The 15051-nt window shown below is 53.1% G+C and overlaps 4 protein-coding genes across 4 annotated transcripts; 3 read left to right on the forward strand and 1 right to left on the reverse strand.

Moving 5' to 3' along the window:
• Window positions 1–778: 778 nt before the first annotated feature.
• J4E90_004234 (uncharacterized protein) lies at window positions 779–3697 on the reverse strand (the record flags this gene model as incomplete). The annotated part of the gene is made up of 3 exons (XM_051433799.1): window positions 779–1285; window positions 1337–3345; window positions 3577–3697. 3 exons carry the CDS (start codon window positions 3695–3697, stop codon window positions 779–781), a joined length of 2637 nt encoding a protein of 878 aa, XP_051292317.1.
• An 807-nt stretch (window positions 3698–4504) lies between these two features.
• J4E90_004235 (uncharacterized protein) lies at window positions 4505–5220 on the forward strand (the record flags this gene model as incomplete). The annotated part of the gene is made up of 4 exons (XM_051433800.1): window positions 4505–4616; window positions 4667–4839; window positions 4891–5106; window positions 5164–5220. 4 exons carry the CDS (start codon window positions 4505–4507, stop codon window positions 5218–5220), a joined length of 558 nt encoding a protein of 185 aa, XP_051292318.1.
• Window positions 5221–7470: 2250 nt separating this feature from the next.
• On the forward strand, window positions 7471–8222 carry J4E90_004236 (uncharacterized protein; the record flags this gene model as incomplete). The annotated part of the gene is made up of 2 exons (XM_051433801.1): window positions 7471–7631; window positions 7682–8222. The coding sequence occupies 2 exons, from the start codon at window positions 7471–7473 to the stop codon at window positions 8220–8222; spliced, it is 702 nt and encodes a 233-aa protein (XP_051292319.1).
• A 2899-nt stretch (window positions 8223–11121) lies between these two features.
• Window positions 11122–13655, forward strand: J4E90_004237 (uncharacterized protein; the record flags this gene model as incomplete). The annotated part of the gene is made up of 6 exons (XM_051433802.1): window positions 11122–11682; window positions 11732–11771; window positions 11824–11917; window positions 12013–12319; window positions 12585–12649; window positions 13625–13655. The coding sequence occupies 6 exons, from the start codon at window positions 11122–11124 to the stop codon at window positions 13653–13655; spliced, it is 1098 nt and encodes a 365-aa protein (XP_051292320.1).
• Between the last annotated feature and the right edge of the window lie 1396 nt (window positions 13656–15051).

Raw genomic sequence — 15051 nt, forward strand, 5'->3', positions numbered from 1 at the left:
ACGATGGGTCTGCACCGCCCGTTCTTGCTCAAAGTGGATCAATTCAATGCTTGTCGGCACTGAAGCAGAGTCGGGCGCGTAAAGGATTGTGGCTGAGTGACGCAACCCGATGTCTTAGCTCATCTGACGTATGGAGCGCAGAGACCCACGAGGCCAAACGAAGGAAAGAACGGCATCTAATGTCTTGGCCGTGTTCGCCCTTGTTCCCCATCTCGTCTGCACAATACGCGTCGCGTATCCTGGGAATGAATACGAGGCGTTCTGGTCGAATTGACAAGAGTACCCCTCTTCGGAACGGTGCCTAAGACTCGGAAGTACCTGAAATCGGACCGCATTCGGCTCGCGACTGCTCTCGAAGATCGCACTCGCACATCGCCAGGTCATGCATGGCTGACTTACTCCCCTTGGCGCAGCCTGTCACTCATATCTAGCAAGGAAATCTGACATCGAACACGTTCTGGCCACGGGCCAAGATATCTGGTTGACTAACTAGTACAACATCACGCCGGGTACTATCGTGTGCGAACATTAAGGTTTTCAGTTGCAATTTGACTATGGTTGATATCTACTCAGTTGTACTCGTACAAGCCCGATGGGTGAATAAATCAAAATGCCAGTCTATGGCGACAATTAGCCCAGGACGCCGGCCTGTTCCGTTCCCAAATTGCTGCCAAGGCCTTTCATGGCGTTTCGGCAGAAGAATTCAAGTTACCCACACTAACGCCAGTCCACTTCACATCTTACATGACAACCACCAATGCAGTCGGAGGTCCGAAGCTCAGTAGTTGAGCTCGCCACTGCCACCACCACCAACCGCATCCAAGTCTTCGTAGCTCTTGATTGACCGACCTTGCACAGACTGTACAGGTCCAGGTCCACCCTCACCATATCGCTGAGGGCCTTGACGGCTACCACGAGGCGGAGGGGTCAATCGGCCGCCGTTGACAGCGGGACGAGCACGGCCGTCACGAGGTTGACGATCGTAAGGTCCAGTACGGTTGTTGAAGCGATGGCCGCCTCGTCGCATAGGTCCGGCACGGTCATCGTGAGCAGCATTGGGATCCCAGTTACCACCCATAGCAGGATTGAACAGAGCGCCCAAATGCACGCCGTTCTGCATACCGTTGTTTGCCATTGCCATGTTCATGTTGGCCAAGTTGAACCCCCGCGGCGTTCCAGTGGCCTGAACATGATTGCCCATCGGGAAGTGGCCATTGCTGTTGGCATCACTACGGGATGGAGCAATATGCGCAGGGTCGACAACATAGCTGTTGACCAGTCGCAGCTGTTTCGCATTAGTAAATGTATCCTTACAAACATTCCTGTGAACACTTACGTCCTTGTGTAATTTCTCAAGCCATTCAGGATGACGCTTTTCAGTATGCTTTCGCCAGAAATGCTGGCCTTTGAACAACTTTGTGCATTCCGGAACCTTGCAACGCCACTTGGATTCATCCTCCTGTTTGACATAACGTGAGAGTTCATCCTCGATAGCTTCATCTAGAGGCTTGCCACCGAGCTTGCGGATATCAACATTCTCCGGCTCAAGTAGCTGTAGCAGTTTTTCCTCATACGTCTTCACCCAGTTGAATGCTCGTTGAAGTTGTTGTTGGTTCTTGGTACTCAACCGCATCGGCTTCTTCTCTTGCACAGGACTACCGCCCTCGCCATTCTCTGGGTCACCTGAAGACTCTTGCTTCCTGTAAGGAAAGAGGTCTCCAGTAGCCGTAGCTCTCGCGGTAGCCTTGGCCGCAGTTGTAAGACTAGCGCGCGGTCGGCGAAGATGTCCTCCCGCGCACTTGCGAATCAACTCATGGACCGAGTCGCTCTCAAAGACGCAGAAGAAGCAGAAGTTGTAGACACGTCGGAGATACTCGATGAGGAGATCAAGCTTCTTCTTCTTGGCCAGCAGCTCTTCATCATCCACTTCATCATCGAAAGCACCCTCGTCGTCTTCCATGGTTTCATCTTCACCCTCCTCCAGGTCTTCTGGATCCCGCGCTTTCTTGGTCGGCACCGGGGCATTGGCTGGGGGCTGAAGCCAGCCTTTCGAGCGCAGAGCCTCGACACGTTCTTCGATCTTACTGACACCGTCGACGTTTGAGAACTCTTCTTCGTGTTGCGCCTTGAGGTCGGAGTCGAGCTTCCTCACGAGTCGTTCAGCAAGCTCTAGATCACGTTCGATTCTCTCAGGCGCAGAGAAGAGGTCCCAAAGTGCCTTCTTGCGAGGAGCGGCAGGAGGTTCATGAATGCCGACGTGGCAGGTGAAATTGCCACGCTCTTCATCGATCACAGTCTTGCCGTTGAGGGCTTCGAGAGCCTTGTGAGCGGTAGACTGTGGGCCTTGGGCAGCTTCAGGCTTATCCTCAACAGCCCCTTCTTCGGCATCGTCATCGCGTCCATCACCACGGTCGTCGATGACCATTGGCTGCTCATCGCTTGGATTGAGAATGACCCAACCGATGCGGTGGCACTTCTTAAGTGGGTTGGGGTCGCTCATACTGAGCCACTTGAAGCCGCCAGGGCCTTCTCCTAAGTGCTCCTTGCAGAACTCCTCGACTTTTTCGCGGTTGACTGTGGGCGCAATGGTCTTGATGAGTAGCGTAGGCTGGAACGCAGTCTCATCGCGGATCTCGCCGCCTTTGCAAGGCAACAAGTCGCCCACGCCCAGCACCTCGTTGGCAGCCGTTGTTTCGCCCTCTTCCTTTTCCACAATCCCGCCGGCACCGTTCGAATCGTTTTTGTAGATGCCTTCCAGCGTGAACTCGTCGAAGTAGCCCTCGTCTATTTGTCTCTCCCACTCCTCATAGATGCCGTGGCGATATTGACGGAGCTTCTCCTTGAAGGCCAAGTCATAGTCTGGGTCGTAGCGCTCCTTGAACCACTCTTCGTTCTTATGCTTGTCTACAAACGTCTTCGCCATCTGGACTTGTAGCTTCTCCTTGTACTCGTCATACGCGGCCTGAATCTGTTCGCGCTCCTTGCCCCGTTCCTCTCGAGCCTCGCGCTCGCCTTTGAGACCAGGTTTGCGTCCGCCATTCTTTGCGCGCTCCTTCTCCTCCTTCATGAGCTGCTCCACACGCCACCACTCTGCGAAGTAGTTGAACCCGACCTGGTATTCGAGGTGCATGGGGTTCGGGACCGGGTTCGTGGTGAAAGTCGGCGCAAAGTTGTCCTGACCAGGCACGTACCGATCGATGCCTGCCTGCACGGGCGGAGGCGAGGAGCGTCGTCGGTTGCCATCTCGGCGGGGGCCGTCGTAGTCGCGCGCGCGATCAGGTTGGTATCGGTCGATGTTCTGGGGCGAGCGCGATCGGCGCCTGCCTGCCCTACGGTCTCCGGAGCCTTTGTGACGTATGTTAGCTCAGTCTGATGTTTCAGAAGCGATTGAAGATGGGTTTTAGGAATTATGCTGGTCGTGTCCAGGAGTCAGACATCAGAGCAACGCCAAAGCACGCGCAGTCGGTCTGGGCCAACAGCGCTTGGCGAGATAGGCTCGGAGCAAACACGCGGCATAGTTTCGCGTGACGGTGACAAGGGAAGTCCGTCACGTCTCAAAAAGGGTATCTGGCTTACCTGGTGAACGGCGTCTGTACGAATCCGCGGGCGGCCTGGAGTCCTCACGCGTGGCACTGCGAGCCGTCAGCATCGTGCTTTGCGCACCGTCTTCTGCACCAACATACGTGTAAGAGTCCATCGCTGCGGTATGCACGCGTGATAAGATGGTGAATGGTTATGAATACGTGGCGCGAAATCGAGACAGGCAGTCGTGTTTAGGCGGCTCGGAGTGAGTGTAGTGCAGCGAGCCTGGGGGCAGCGCGCGTAGTCTTCGGTTGCTTTGACGCGCAATCTCGCCGGGAGTATGCGCTGGGTGGGAGTGGATGCTCGACAGGCAATCGGCGCGGGTAGCTGTTTGCCATGATGGCTCGGTCAGAGAGGAACAAGTCAGGGACGAGGTGACGGAGAAGGAATGCGATTAGTAACGAGGAAGAAGAGGCGGGTAAGAAGTGACAAGAAGCCGACACGCCTGGTGCGATTGAGAGCACACGGGCAGCGCCGCAGGAAGATAAGGTCAGAGAGGCAGCTGGAGGGAGGCTGGGCGCAGGGCCACGGGGACGAAGCTGTCCGAGCTATCGAGACAGCTGTACAAGAGGAAGAAGGGGTACGAACAATGGGACAGCTGAAGGACGAGAAGGTGCACTCACGATGTGCTAAAGTGACTCCCGGGCAGAACGATGCCGGTGGAGAGGGCGATGGCAGAGAGAAGGGTGAGGTACGTCGCGGAGGGCTGGAGAGACCCGAACGACGGCTGAGACGGGGCTAGCGTTCCACGCGGAAAGTGGACCCGGCCTTCCACGCGTTGGCCGAGGCTGTGATTGGCGCTCCGAAAATATCACGAGATGCGGAGTGCAGGTACAGGACGCTTCTTTCTTTGCCGACTTCTGCTATTGCGTATTTGACATTGATCGACGGTTACACACAAATTTCATCTCCAAACGCCATCATGACGAGCTACATCCCCTCCCTCACGCTTCCCAGCTTCGCTTTCGAGAACCCTGCGGTGGCTATCCTGCTACCTGTTCTGTGTGGAACGGCCACAGGATTTGCCATCAGCCGTAAGTCAGTGGTAGATTCGTACCGGAATGGTTTTCTGATTCCAAAACAGCAAGTGTGTCTCAAACAGCATACCGAACGCTGAAGCAACCTCCACTACATCCTCCCGGTTATGTATTCGGACCAGTCTGGACAGCACTCTATGCCACCATGGGCTACACAGCCTATCGCGCGTACACTACTGGAGCGACGTCTGCTAACCCCAATACTGTTGCTCTGGCGAAGGTATGAGAATGCTATGCGCGATCTGCTAGTATCCGAGCTAACCCGGTGCAGCACGGAGCCACTCTTTACACTATCCAGCTCGCCTTGAATCTCATGTGGACTCCTCTCTACTTTGGTCTCGGTCGTCCCATCCCCGCTTCAGTTGACATTCTCGCTCTTGGTGGAACTCTTGCCTACCTCATCAACATCTGGGGACAAGTTGACCCAGTTTGCGGATGGCTGCTCGCACCCTACCTAGGTTGGGTCGGCTTCGCAACATACCTCTGCGTAAGTACCGTGATAGTCCAACGTATGTTGGGTGTCAAATGCTAATGCCGTATTCAGATCGGGTCAGGCTACCTGAACAACTGGGACTTCAGGGCCATCTCTAAGAAAGATTAGGAGATTCGTCCGTATCGACCAAATGGCAAAAGAACCGTCATATCTCGACATGACTTGACGGTTTAATATCAGTGTATATTATGAGTGGTAAGTATACACATATACTACCATCTTGTCCAATAGATGTACATTACAGTTCCTGGAGATGGTGTTGCCCCAGGGTGACGCCAACGTATCAAACTATTGAAATCGTACTCGGTACAGATGCTGCACCGAATCCGCTAGCCTCTCATTTTCTTCATCACGGTGTGACCACTTGATATCTACTTTGCAAGCAGTGGAAGGTTTCCATGGACTCAGCAGGCTTGCTTTAGAGTTGGCTGGTCGCCATGGTGAAGCACACCGAACTGATCTGTAATGAAGAAAGAAAGACAGGAAATACTAACGAAAGATCTTGAGCATGCGAAACACACATCGACATGAAATTGGTCGTGAGAGGCTTTGAGCCCTGGACCAAAAGAGAATATTACCTCTGAGGTCGCACCTAGAAGGCTAGTACATGAGACACGTACCTGAGTATGGATCGACGCTTTCACTTAAGTCCAGCTCTGCTTCCACTTTCCGGTAAGCAAAGACCTATAGGTCTGTGCACTTTGTTTAACTATGTCTCCTTTGCCACCTCTAACTACGATCGCTCGATTTGTAATCTCTACTTCTAGCCTCTATATTTTCGATTTTGCTCAATCCAAAGCCTTCCAATGATCTCGACTACTCAACTTGATTCTTCTAGCATTATGTTGCAAACCCCGTCGACACAGCAATTGCTCAAACTAACAGAGCATGACAACGATCGCCCAGAATTTATCGCTGCACTCGCCGCACTCGCTGCCCTGTAGGTCACATCTCTCCCAGCACGAACTTCAGCTAACATCTTTTAACAGCACTCTCCAGAATCGAGAGCAATGCGTCCTTCTCCGCCTCCTCCCAGAGCTTCGTAACGCAGTCTATCAGTACGTCTTTCAAGAAGACGACATAGAGATTTGCGCCCCAATTGGCGAGAATACCAACAGTGATCGTCACACACATTATTCTAGGCAGAACCTACAGCTACTCGTGACTTGCCGTCAAATCTATACCGAGGCCAGGCTACTTCCTTTCGCCTCGAATACATTCAAGGGTGGTCACTGGGCACTACGAAAGATTACAAGGCTTCTCAGTCGGGATCAAGCCGATGCCATATCGACTGTGTACATTGTGATCGATGACTATCACTTCAGTTTCGCCATGGATGTATCGAAACCCGCACACTCATTCGAGAATTTATACGCGCCCGCCCGTTTGGTTTTACGTGATACTTTGCTATCGACATTAGAGAGGCTTGCAAGGCTACCGGGGCTAGAACAAATTCTTCTCTCTCCCTGGCAATACGAGGGCAACCCCTGGAAGCAGATCTGGAAAAACGGTTGGGCAGAGGATTGCAGACAGTTGGTAGTAGAGGCATTGCGACAGCAGACAACTCGCCGCAAAGAGATAAAAGTTCGTTCGCTGGTTGAACAGTAACAATATTGGATTTGGGTATCGGGGTGTGGCATCGACACAGCTGATAGGCCGAAATAAGGGACTGGGCCGTTTGTACTGTGATTGCGTGTCACCTCACCGCCCCTACCGGTAGTTTCGGACTCACACTCTGGTCATGTGTAAATTCGATGGACTTTCAAACTTGTTCAATCCTACCTTAATTGTTCTAGAGCTTCCATTGCGTGAGGATGAGATGGGACTATGCAGCAACTCAGTCACTGCAGCTAAGGATGCCGATAACATCGGAATGAGATCGTGTCAACCTCATTCCCAAATTAGATGCTACGTGTGAAGCCGAGATAGGTGCTTGTTACTGAGCGCTCGCATCTAAGGTCTCTGGGGAGCTGTGTTACAGCCAGTGAGGAGTCGCTTCCGGTGTGTTTCTCCGAGCAAGTGGAATCCATGTACTCGACTGCAGTACACGAATAATATGGACGATCATGTTAGAACTCGATAAAAGCTTTTCTAGACCAGCGAAACGCGTTTTTCATTCGTGATCTCTTGTAGTGACGCTGTTGAGAGTGAATTGAACCTTCCAGATCGTGAGCGTGGCAGCAACCAAATACATGTCCATTGGCATCGACACATCTGAATAACTCACGCATAGTCACCGACACGTTTCGTCACGCATGCTCGTTCCGCGAGCACGTCATCTAACTCTCACTTTTTTGCAATGGCTCGCGCCTTCCCTCCACACCGTGCTCCTTGTTTACCGCCCCACTTTCCTCGCACATGCTCAAAAGTGATTACGCAGCCTTCTTGATCTTACTATCAGCACTCAACTCCCAGGGCTCTGTATTCGCCATGTACTCGCCCGCCGAGGCTATGTCTGTTCCCGAACGTGTACGCTACTACGATCGCAGTGTTGTGCTCATGGATCGCCTCGCAGCAATGTGAGTACTGGATCTTGCATTCGTTGTACTGCTAGCTAACGAAGATACAGCTCACAGCGCAATCACCGAAAGTCACCTCTCCTTCGTCTTCCGGCAGAACTCCGCAACAAAATCTACAAATACGCTTTCCTCTCCCATCCAGTCCGCCCAACCCGTGAGCATAGAGAGTGGCCACACTGGGCATATCCAAGATCACAATTGAACCTACTGGAGACCTGCCGCCAGATCTACTTCGAAGCCAACCTCTTCCCGTTCGCCCTCAACGTTTTCGTCGGCTACGCAGAGCATGTCATCGAGCTGTTGTTGACGACTTTCACTCCTTCCCAAACCGACATCATATCCGATGTACGGCTATATGTTGACGCCTTCGGAGTGTACAGGGATGGCAAGATTCCAGAGGCCGGACTCAAGGCATGGTTCATTGAGGAACTGGGGGACCTGTGTCAGCTTGTCAGTCTGAAAGACGTAACACTGATCTGGTTTGGTAGTGACATTGAGGTTGTCAAGGAGCATTTGAATGCGACAGTGCTGAACGTCTTCAAGGAGGCGGGTCGAGGAGATATCAAGGTCGCGGTCCGGTACTTCGATTAAGGTGTCGCGTGTCTGAATGCATGTTACATTTAGCCTCTACTGTATTACTTTTCGGAAATGAGACTCCTGTCATCCATTATTCTTGATCAGCCTCACAAAGAACGTGCTTTACCCCAGGTTTTACCAGCGAGATCGCACTTTTAAGGTGTGCGCAATGCTTGACACTATCGTAGAGCGATTGGGTCGTATGCCTTCTGGGTGTGGTCTACTGTGAAGAATATGATCGTTGAACGTTCCGCTGTGACTGCATTACTTCAAAGGACTTTTCCTTTAGGTGTAAGGAGAATATGTTTAAGTAAAACTAAGCGTACGAACACCGGAAGACTATGGCGTCAGTTCCCTCCAGGGCTGGCTCGTGCGGGCGCAAACAGACAGCACGTGACGTGGACCCTGCCAAGAGCTGCCGCAGCCTAACCGCTTGTATTATTCTTTGTTGCCCCACGCTCTGCTTTGGCAAAACCTCACCAACAACCGCCCGCCGAACGCCGGAACCTCAAGTGTCGCTGCAGTGGAAGGGGTGCGCATTACTAACAAGTGAAAGTCATAGATTTCCTGATACTCCAGTGCTAAAATGGCGCCGCTCGGTCCGCCTCCGTACACGGCCGAACAGCTCCAAGCGATAACCTCACAGGAGGAACGTATTCGCGCCCAGGCAGAGCTCACCAGTACGTGAAATGCGAGTCGCAGGGTCAGAAAGATACTTACGATCTACTTCTAGGCTACATTACGCGCGCCAGGAGAGAGAAACAAGAGAGGGAAGAGCGCGAGAGGCTTCAGTCGAACGCTTATACTGGCTCTGGTTACCGCACCACCTCCCACGGCTTTCACAACTATACTTCTCCCTCTATTCCTTCCTACAGACCCGTCCACAACCCCGTCTTCAATCCCGTCTACACTCCGGTCGCTAATCCTTCCTACAACCCTCCGTACAACAAGTACAACCAGCGCGGTGGCTATGGTACAGGTAGAGGCCGAGGTGCCGTAGGCAGAGGCAGAGGCTACACACCCTACCACCCCTACGCGCGTCCTCTCAATGCACCTGTGTATACTCGCTACACTGTTGATTCCGATGGCACACATGTTGTCCCCGAATCACGCGAGGCCAAAGAGAACGAGGATCCAGCGCAGGTACCGGCGGACAGCACCAGGTCCTCATCCAGAGATCACCAGCCGACTGAACCATCAAGACTTTGTGCCAACTTTACACACACAGGTATTTCGACGAAACGACATTTCGGGTCCTTTCCTCACCCATTGTTCGCCTCTAACCTTTGTCTAGGTCGGTGTTCCATCCCGGGCTGTCCTTTTCGTCATGATCCGGATACACAAACCGTATGCAAGTCTGTCCTCTTCAAGGGTGTTTGCTCCGACAGCACCTGTCAACTGTCTCATACTGCATCGTCGCACAATACGCCTACGTGCCAGCATTTCCAAGCAGGCCGATGCACCAAAGAAGACTGCCGCTTTGCTCATGTTCGTGTCAATCCATCCGCACCGAACTGCGAAGCTTTTGGGCGCTTGGGTTACTGCCAGAAAGGAGACACCTGTGCCGAGTTGCATGCATATGAGTGTCCCACTTTCGCCAATACGGGAGAGTGTTCCTACACTGGTAGGCACCACTATCCACATGTTCGTCTTGCCTCTCGCATGAGGAAGACCACTCGTCTGTCTTCTCCAGCCCAGTCCCCGCCTAATTCCCCGGTTCGTTCTCCTTCATCACACACCCCTGCTACTTCGGACGCCCCAGAGGATGATATGGATACTGCCGAGGATGCTCATGAGTGGATGATTCCGAAGACTGGAACTTCTCCGAAACCACAGCAGTTCACACAGCAGGCGGACTTCGTTGCCTTTGAGAACGACGACGAGTAGCATTGCCCACTCACTGGATCCGTGATATCCGGACATAGTATGTGCCCCTCTGCTCAGCTTCCATTACAGTCCTTCCTAATTTGAGGTTTCCAAAGTTTCCAACCTGTGGTTTTCCGACCTGGTAGGTAATCTCTGGAACGCATTCAGCTTGTCTTGACTTTTGAAGGTCCAGAGCTATTCATGGCGTTCAGGGTTCTTTCGATGATACCCCCTCTTACGATTTCCTACCTCTCTTGTCTTTTCCTTGTTTCTAATCGAGCGAAATCTCTCGCTCCTGCTGCAAGCGTATCATATGACCCGATGCGACGTTGTACGCTTGGCGGATTTTGCACAGAGGCTCACGAAGTCGCTGCTGGCTTGCTGATGGATACAGTCGTCCCATGAAGGACATGTACGTGAAAGAGAACAAAAGAAAAAAAAAGTAAAAAAAAATCAAGAATTTAAGACAAACCTCTTCCGTCTGCTGTGTGATGCCATAGACTGCTACATGTATCAGTCGCCATATTCAACCGGCACTAATCACTGCTTCGACGCGGGCATCAGTAGCGTCAGGTACCATAATTCCTAGTGTGAGATGGGCCATTAGGCTTGACACACTCACAGAAAAGGTTCCCTCTTCATGTGAATGTCTTGTATGTGTTCGTGATAATGGTCTCACCACATACGTATGTCTCGTACCGCAGTATAGCTACAATATTGTGATTGCTGCGGTTCGTGGCGCTGCGTCTGACATATGAGGCGCGCAGTGGAGGCTGAGACGGGCTGCGGCTACTGCTTGGCCCTCGTCCTACAGTCAATCGTGCCTTACAATTCGACAGCCCGCGCCGGCAGGACCATGAGCGCTTTCACCTTTGCGATGAATCTACGGAGATATAGGACCACCCTCAGAATTGAATAATACCCACCGCACGACGCTCGCTTTTCGTTGCGTGAAGTTACCCTTGGATATTGTTAGGTCTCGAGCCGCGTACCCCTTGCCTACGCTGGCAACGCGAAACTCGACGCGACAGCTCCTTTGCGCACCACCATGGCGCTCAAAGACTTGCTGAAGAAGAAGGACAAGATTAGGGATGAGGGCGCGACTCCCACGTCACCCACGGGCCCTACGCTGTCTCCCGACGTCCCAGAGTTCCAGTTCTTCCGCACCACGACCTCGACGCAAGAGACCATCGAGCCGCCCAGCTTCCCCGGCGATCCCACGCGCGAGTCTCCTCTACTGTCGCCGACATCGCGCGGCAAGTTTGGCCGATTCAGAAGTCGCAGTAGCGCTTCCTCTCAGGGATCGCAAGCAGCTGGTGGGGAGCAGAAGCATGACAAACTGGCGGAGCGGTTGCACTTTGGACGGAGCAGGTCGAGCAGCTCAATAAACGTGCCGGACAATCTGCCAGAAGTGGGAGGAGACGGCGTCGCACGAACAGAGGAGGAAGAGGCCAAGTGGGAGACGAGGGCTACGGTGCTGGTCACACATTCGCAATACGGATCTAGTCAGCCCAATACACCAAGCCACGAGTCTGTGAATCCAATGTCACATGGACGACCGACGAGCGCAAGGAGTCGTAGTGGGACTGTCGGTGCGCCTGCGGACGAGGTATGCATAATTCTGGGGAAGGGCAAGAATTGGTCTAAGCTTTGCATAGGAGACGATCCAAGAGGCCATCCGTCTGCATGAGAGTAGTAGTGAGTAGTCACACGAGGTGGGTTCTCATGATGAAGCTGACAGGATGACCAGATCTTGAGGCCTCAACGGCGCTCTTTGGCAGACTTGCAGAACCAACGGGTGCGAACAATGCTCTAGCGCAGGTTCTCTACGGTCTCGCATTACGGTAGGTCCAGCCTCACTGATCGCAGCCTGATATCTCCAGAGCATACCCGAATGTTGCCCTGGATGTTGCCCAAGGCAGTACTGACTAGAACATAGCCATGGCTGGGGATGTGAGCCTGACCAGGAACAAGCTGTCCAATACCTGTCCATGGCAGCGGCGAACAGCGCTGAGGTCGAGAAACTCGCCCTCGGCGCCGGCATGAAGAAAGGCGGTGCAGCCAAAGGGGAGCTCGTGCTGGCCATGTACGAACTCGCCAACTGCTTCCGCAATGGCTGGGGTATCAAGAAAGATCCCGCAGCCGCAAAGCAATACTACGAGACCGCCGCGAATCTAGGTGACACAGATGCGATGAACGAGGTAGCCTGGTGCTATACCGAGGGGTTTGGAACGAAGAAGGATAAGGTAAGCAAGCCGTGTCGTCTCTCCTCAGCCCAACTGTGGCCGTCCTGCAGTGCACGCCTGCGTCACCGGTCAATGTCGACTCGTTTAGAAGTTCATGCGATAGCGACGCGAACGGTCAGCCCGGAGGTCTTGTACAGCCTCGACCTCAGCCATCACGCGCAATATGCACTGAGACACGACTTCCCCTCGTTATCCCGCCTCATTGTTTGGGCAGCATTGATTGTATTCGGATTAAGCGGCAGGTATGCTAACTGCGCCTCGCCAGTTCAAAGCGGCTCAGTTTCTGCGCCTCGCGGAATCCAAAGGGAACAAGACGTTAGGCAACACATGGTAAGCCCCATAGATTCTTTCCTTCATCCCCTTCTGTATCGAGCACGAAGAGCGAGAATATGCCGGACCGAGGACCACCTTGACGCCGTGTGGATGGAGCACATGGTGGTCACCACGAGCAGCCATCACGACCTTCATCCGCGCGATCCCGTTCCAGCCGGTGTTGCATCCTCAATCAATCCTCAACACCAAGCCACCATAGCAACCAGACAGGATCCAACAATCCAACGCACAGCGCTACTGTCCGCATCGGCCGACCGGTTTCAACGCGCATCTGCCAAGCATAATCGATTGGCCCTCGATGCACCGTTTTGAACAGTCCTGCTCGCTTAGTCGATGCGGACGCTGGACGGCCCTCGCCCTCACCCGCAGCACGACCTGTCACACTTACTGCCAGTTCCCCGCTACGCACACATGATGGCATTCGCAAAGAAAAACTTGACCAGTAGCACATGTCCCGTTTGGCACAAGCCTCGCTCTCCCGTTCCAATAATGGATAGTGGCATGCCTCCAGACCCGTTGCGCTGGGTGCATAGTACACACAAGCTTGTCTACGGGGATACACGTGGCGCGTCGCTGGTGGCCTCGGTTCCGAAGCGGAAGAGTAAGCGGAACGATGGGGAGGTTTAGCCAATTATGACGGAACCACGAACGTTGTGGTGTGTGTGGAGCACAGTCAGATGGTGCATGTACGGATGGTCTGAGCAAAGCTGGAGATTGAGTTGCATTGATGGCGCGACAATGGTGGTGCTGAAAGAGAAGCGGAAGATTGTATGACGGCTATCGCGACAATGACGGCAGCCTCGGGACGACGACCAACGACCCATCAACAACTTCATCACGATCTGGATCTGGGTCTTTAGCCCGCAGTAGTCTCGGCATCCCGTTGCCTTCTTGGTCTGCACCGACTGGATACCGAGGATGTTTTCACTGATTGGTGGGATGAACAACGTGCTGACTTATCTCTCTCTACAGGATCTGGAAGGACAAATACAACCCCAAATAAGGCGCGATCCGCAACCCGCTTACGGACAGGTCCTTCCGTCCCGGTCCGACTCTACTTCAACAAGCCTTATCCTGGAAGTCATGAGGGCACACACCCGGAAGTGGTCGTGTGAGGACAGTGACGGAAGCCTGGTCCCTTTCCCGCGCGGGGAAAGGGAAAAACAAGCTATTGCTTTTGTTTTTCCTTTGCTCGGAAACTCACACCGTATGTCTTGCATAACGTTATTTCCAATAATTCACATCATTGCTGGCCTATCATCGTCGCCGTACTATCTTGAATTTTTCCTTTACCCCCCCATGACTGTTGCTTAGTTCACACGCTATCGTTTGCTGAGGATGCACGTAGAGTAAGTGGCTTGCTGAAAGGCCGTCATCTGGATCTGGGAAGCGAAGGTCCGGAGGGCTGTACACGGACAATGTCTCTGGTACGCGATAGGCTATGTTTCCGCTTTCAGAACGTGGGGAGCATGTGGTGTGGCACAGCAACGGCGTTATGTCGTAGTACAGCAGCCCGTTTCTTGTTAGTTTGTCAGATGAAGCTTGCTGGATGTTGCGTTTTAGGCGATGGTGTGTTTACCCGTATCGGATCGTGTGTGACGGTCAAGACATCGGTCTTTGGCCTTGCCCTTCTGATGTCCTCTTTCGATAGATCGTCCTCCCCAAGTGTCCATGTATCGTATATCGTGTTGACTACTGCAGGGAAACTGACCCTCTTTGCTCAGCCACTCACACCACGCATCTCAGGCTTCCCGCGACCCATCTGATCCCCTCACAAAGAAGCGGTCCGAATATGAATCATCCATCATCCATGATACCATTCTCTGCTGCATTCATCGTGTTTCACCATAGCTGCACGCTTCTGCACAGTCAAGTCAGATCCTTTCGACATGTTACCAATCAAGGTACTTAACATAGGGTGGGGCGTAAGACAACATTCGTCATCCATCGGACGAGGGAAAAAAAGGTGGCTCAGCCCCACTGAGGGCCCGATAACTTGCATATTGCATGATATGCTGGACCCTGTGGTAAATCCGCAGTCCGCAGACGTTGACTTTCCAGGTCTCACCTTGTGAGCAGAGTGGGGGATGTGCAGTTTTTTTGGGGCTATTGTTCCGCGTGAAGGAAGGTAATCGGCTGGGTGGCTTGCGTTGGCGAAGCGTCATACCCACAGTAAAGAGAGTGAATTACTGGACATGGTGAACGGCTGTGCAGTCAAAGGGTACGTGCTTCAGGCCATGCATTATGCACCGCGCGTAGACTTGTGAAGCATGTCAGAAAACCCGCGGATGGCGCGTTTTCCCGTTTGTTATGGAAGGGAGATCCTTTCATGGACGCTTCGCGCGACGCGAGGCACGCGACGGACGGTCAACCGCGTGGGCCCTCGACGGAAAAGCCGT

Source organism: Alternaria incomplexa, assembly GCF_024043165.1.
Source record: "Alternaria incomplexa strain BMP 0042 chromosome Unknown scaffold_5, whole genome shotgun sequence".
NCBI lineage: Eukaryota > Fungi > Ascomycota > Dothideomycetes > Pleosporales > Pleosporaceae > Alternaria > Alternaria incomplexa.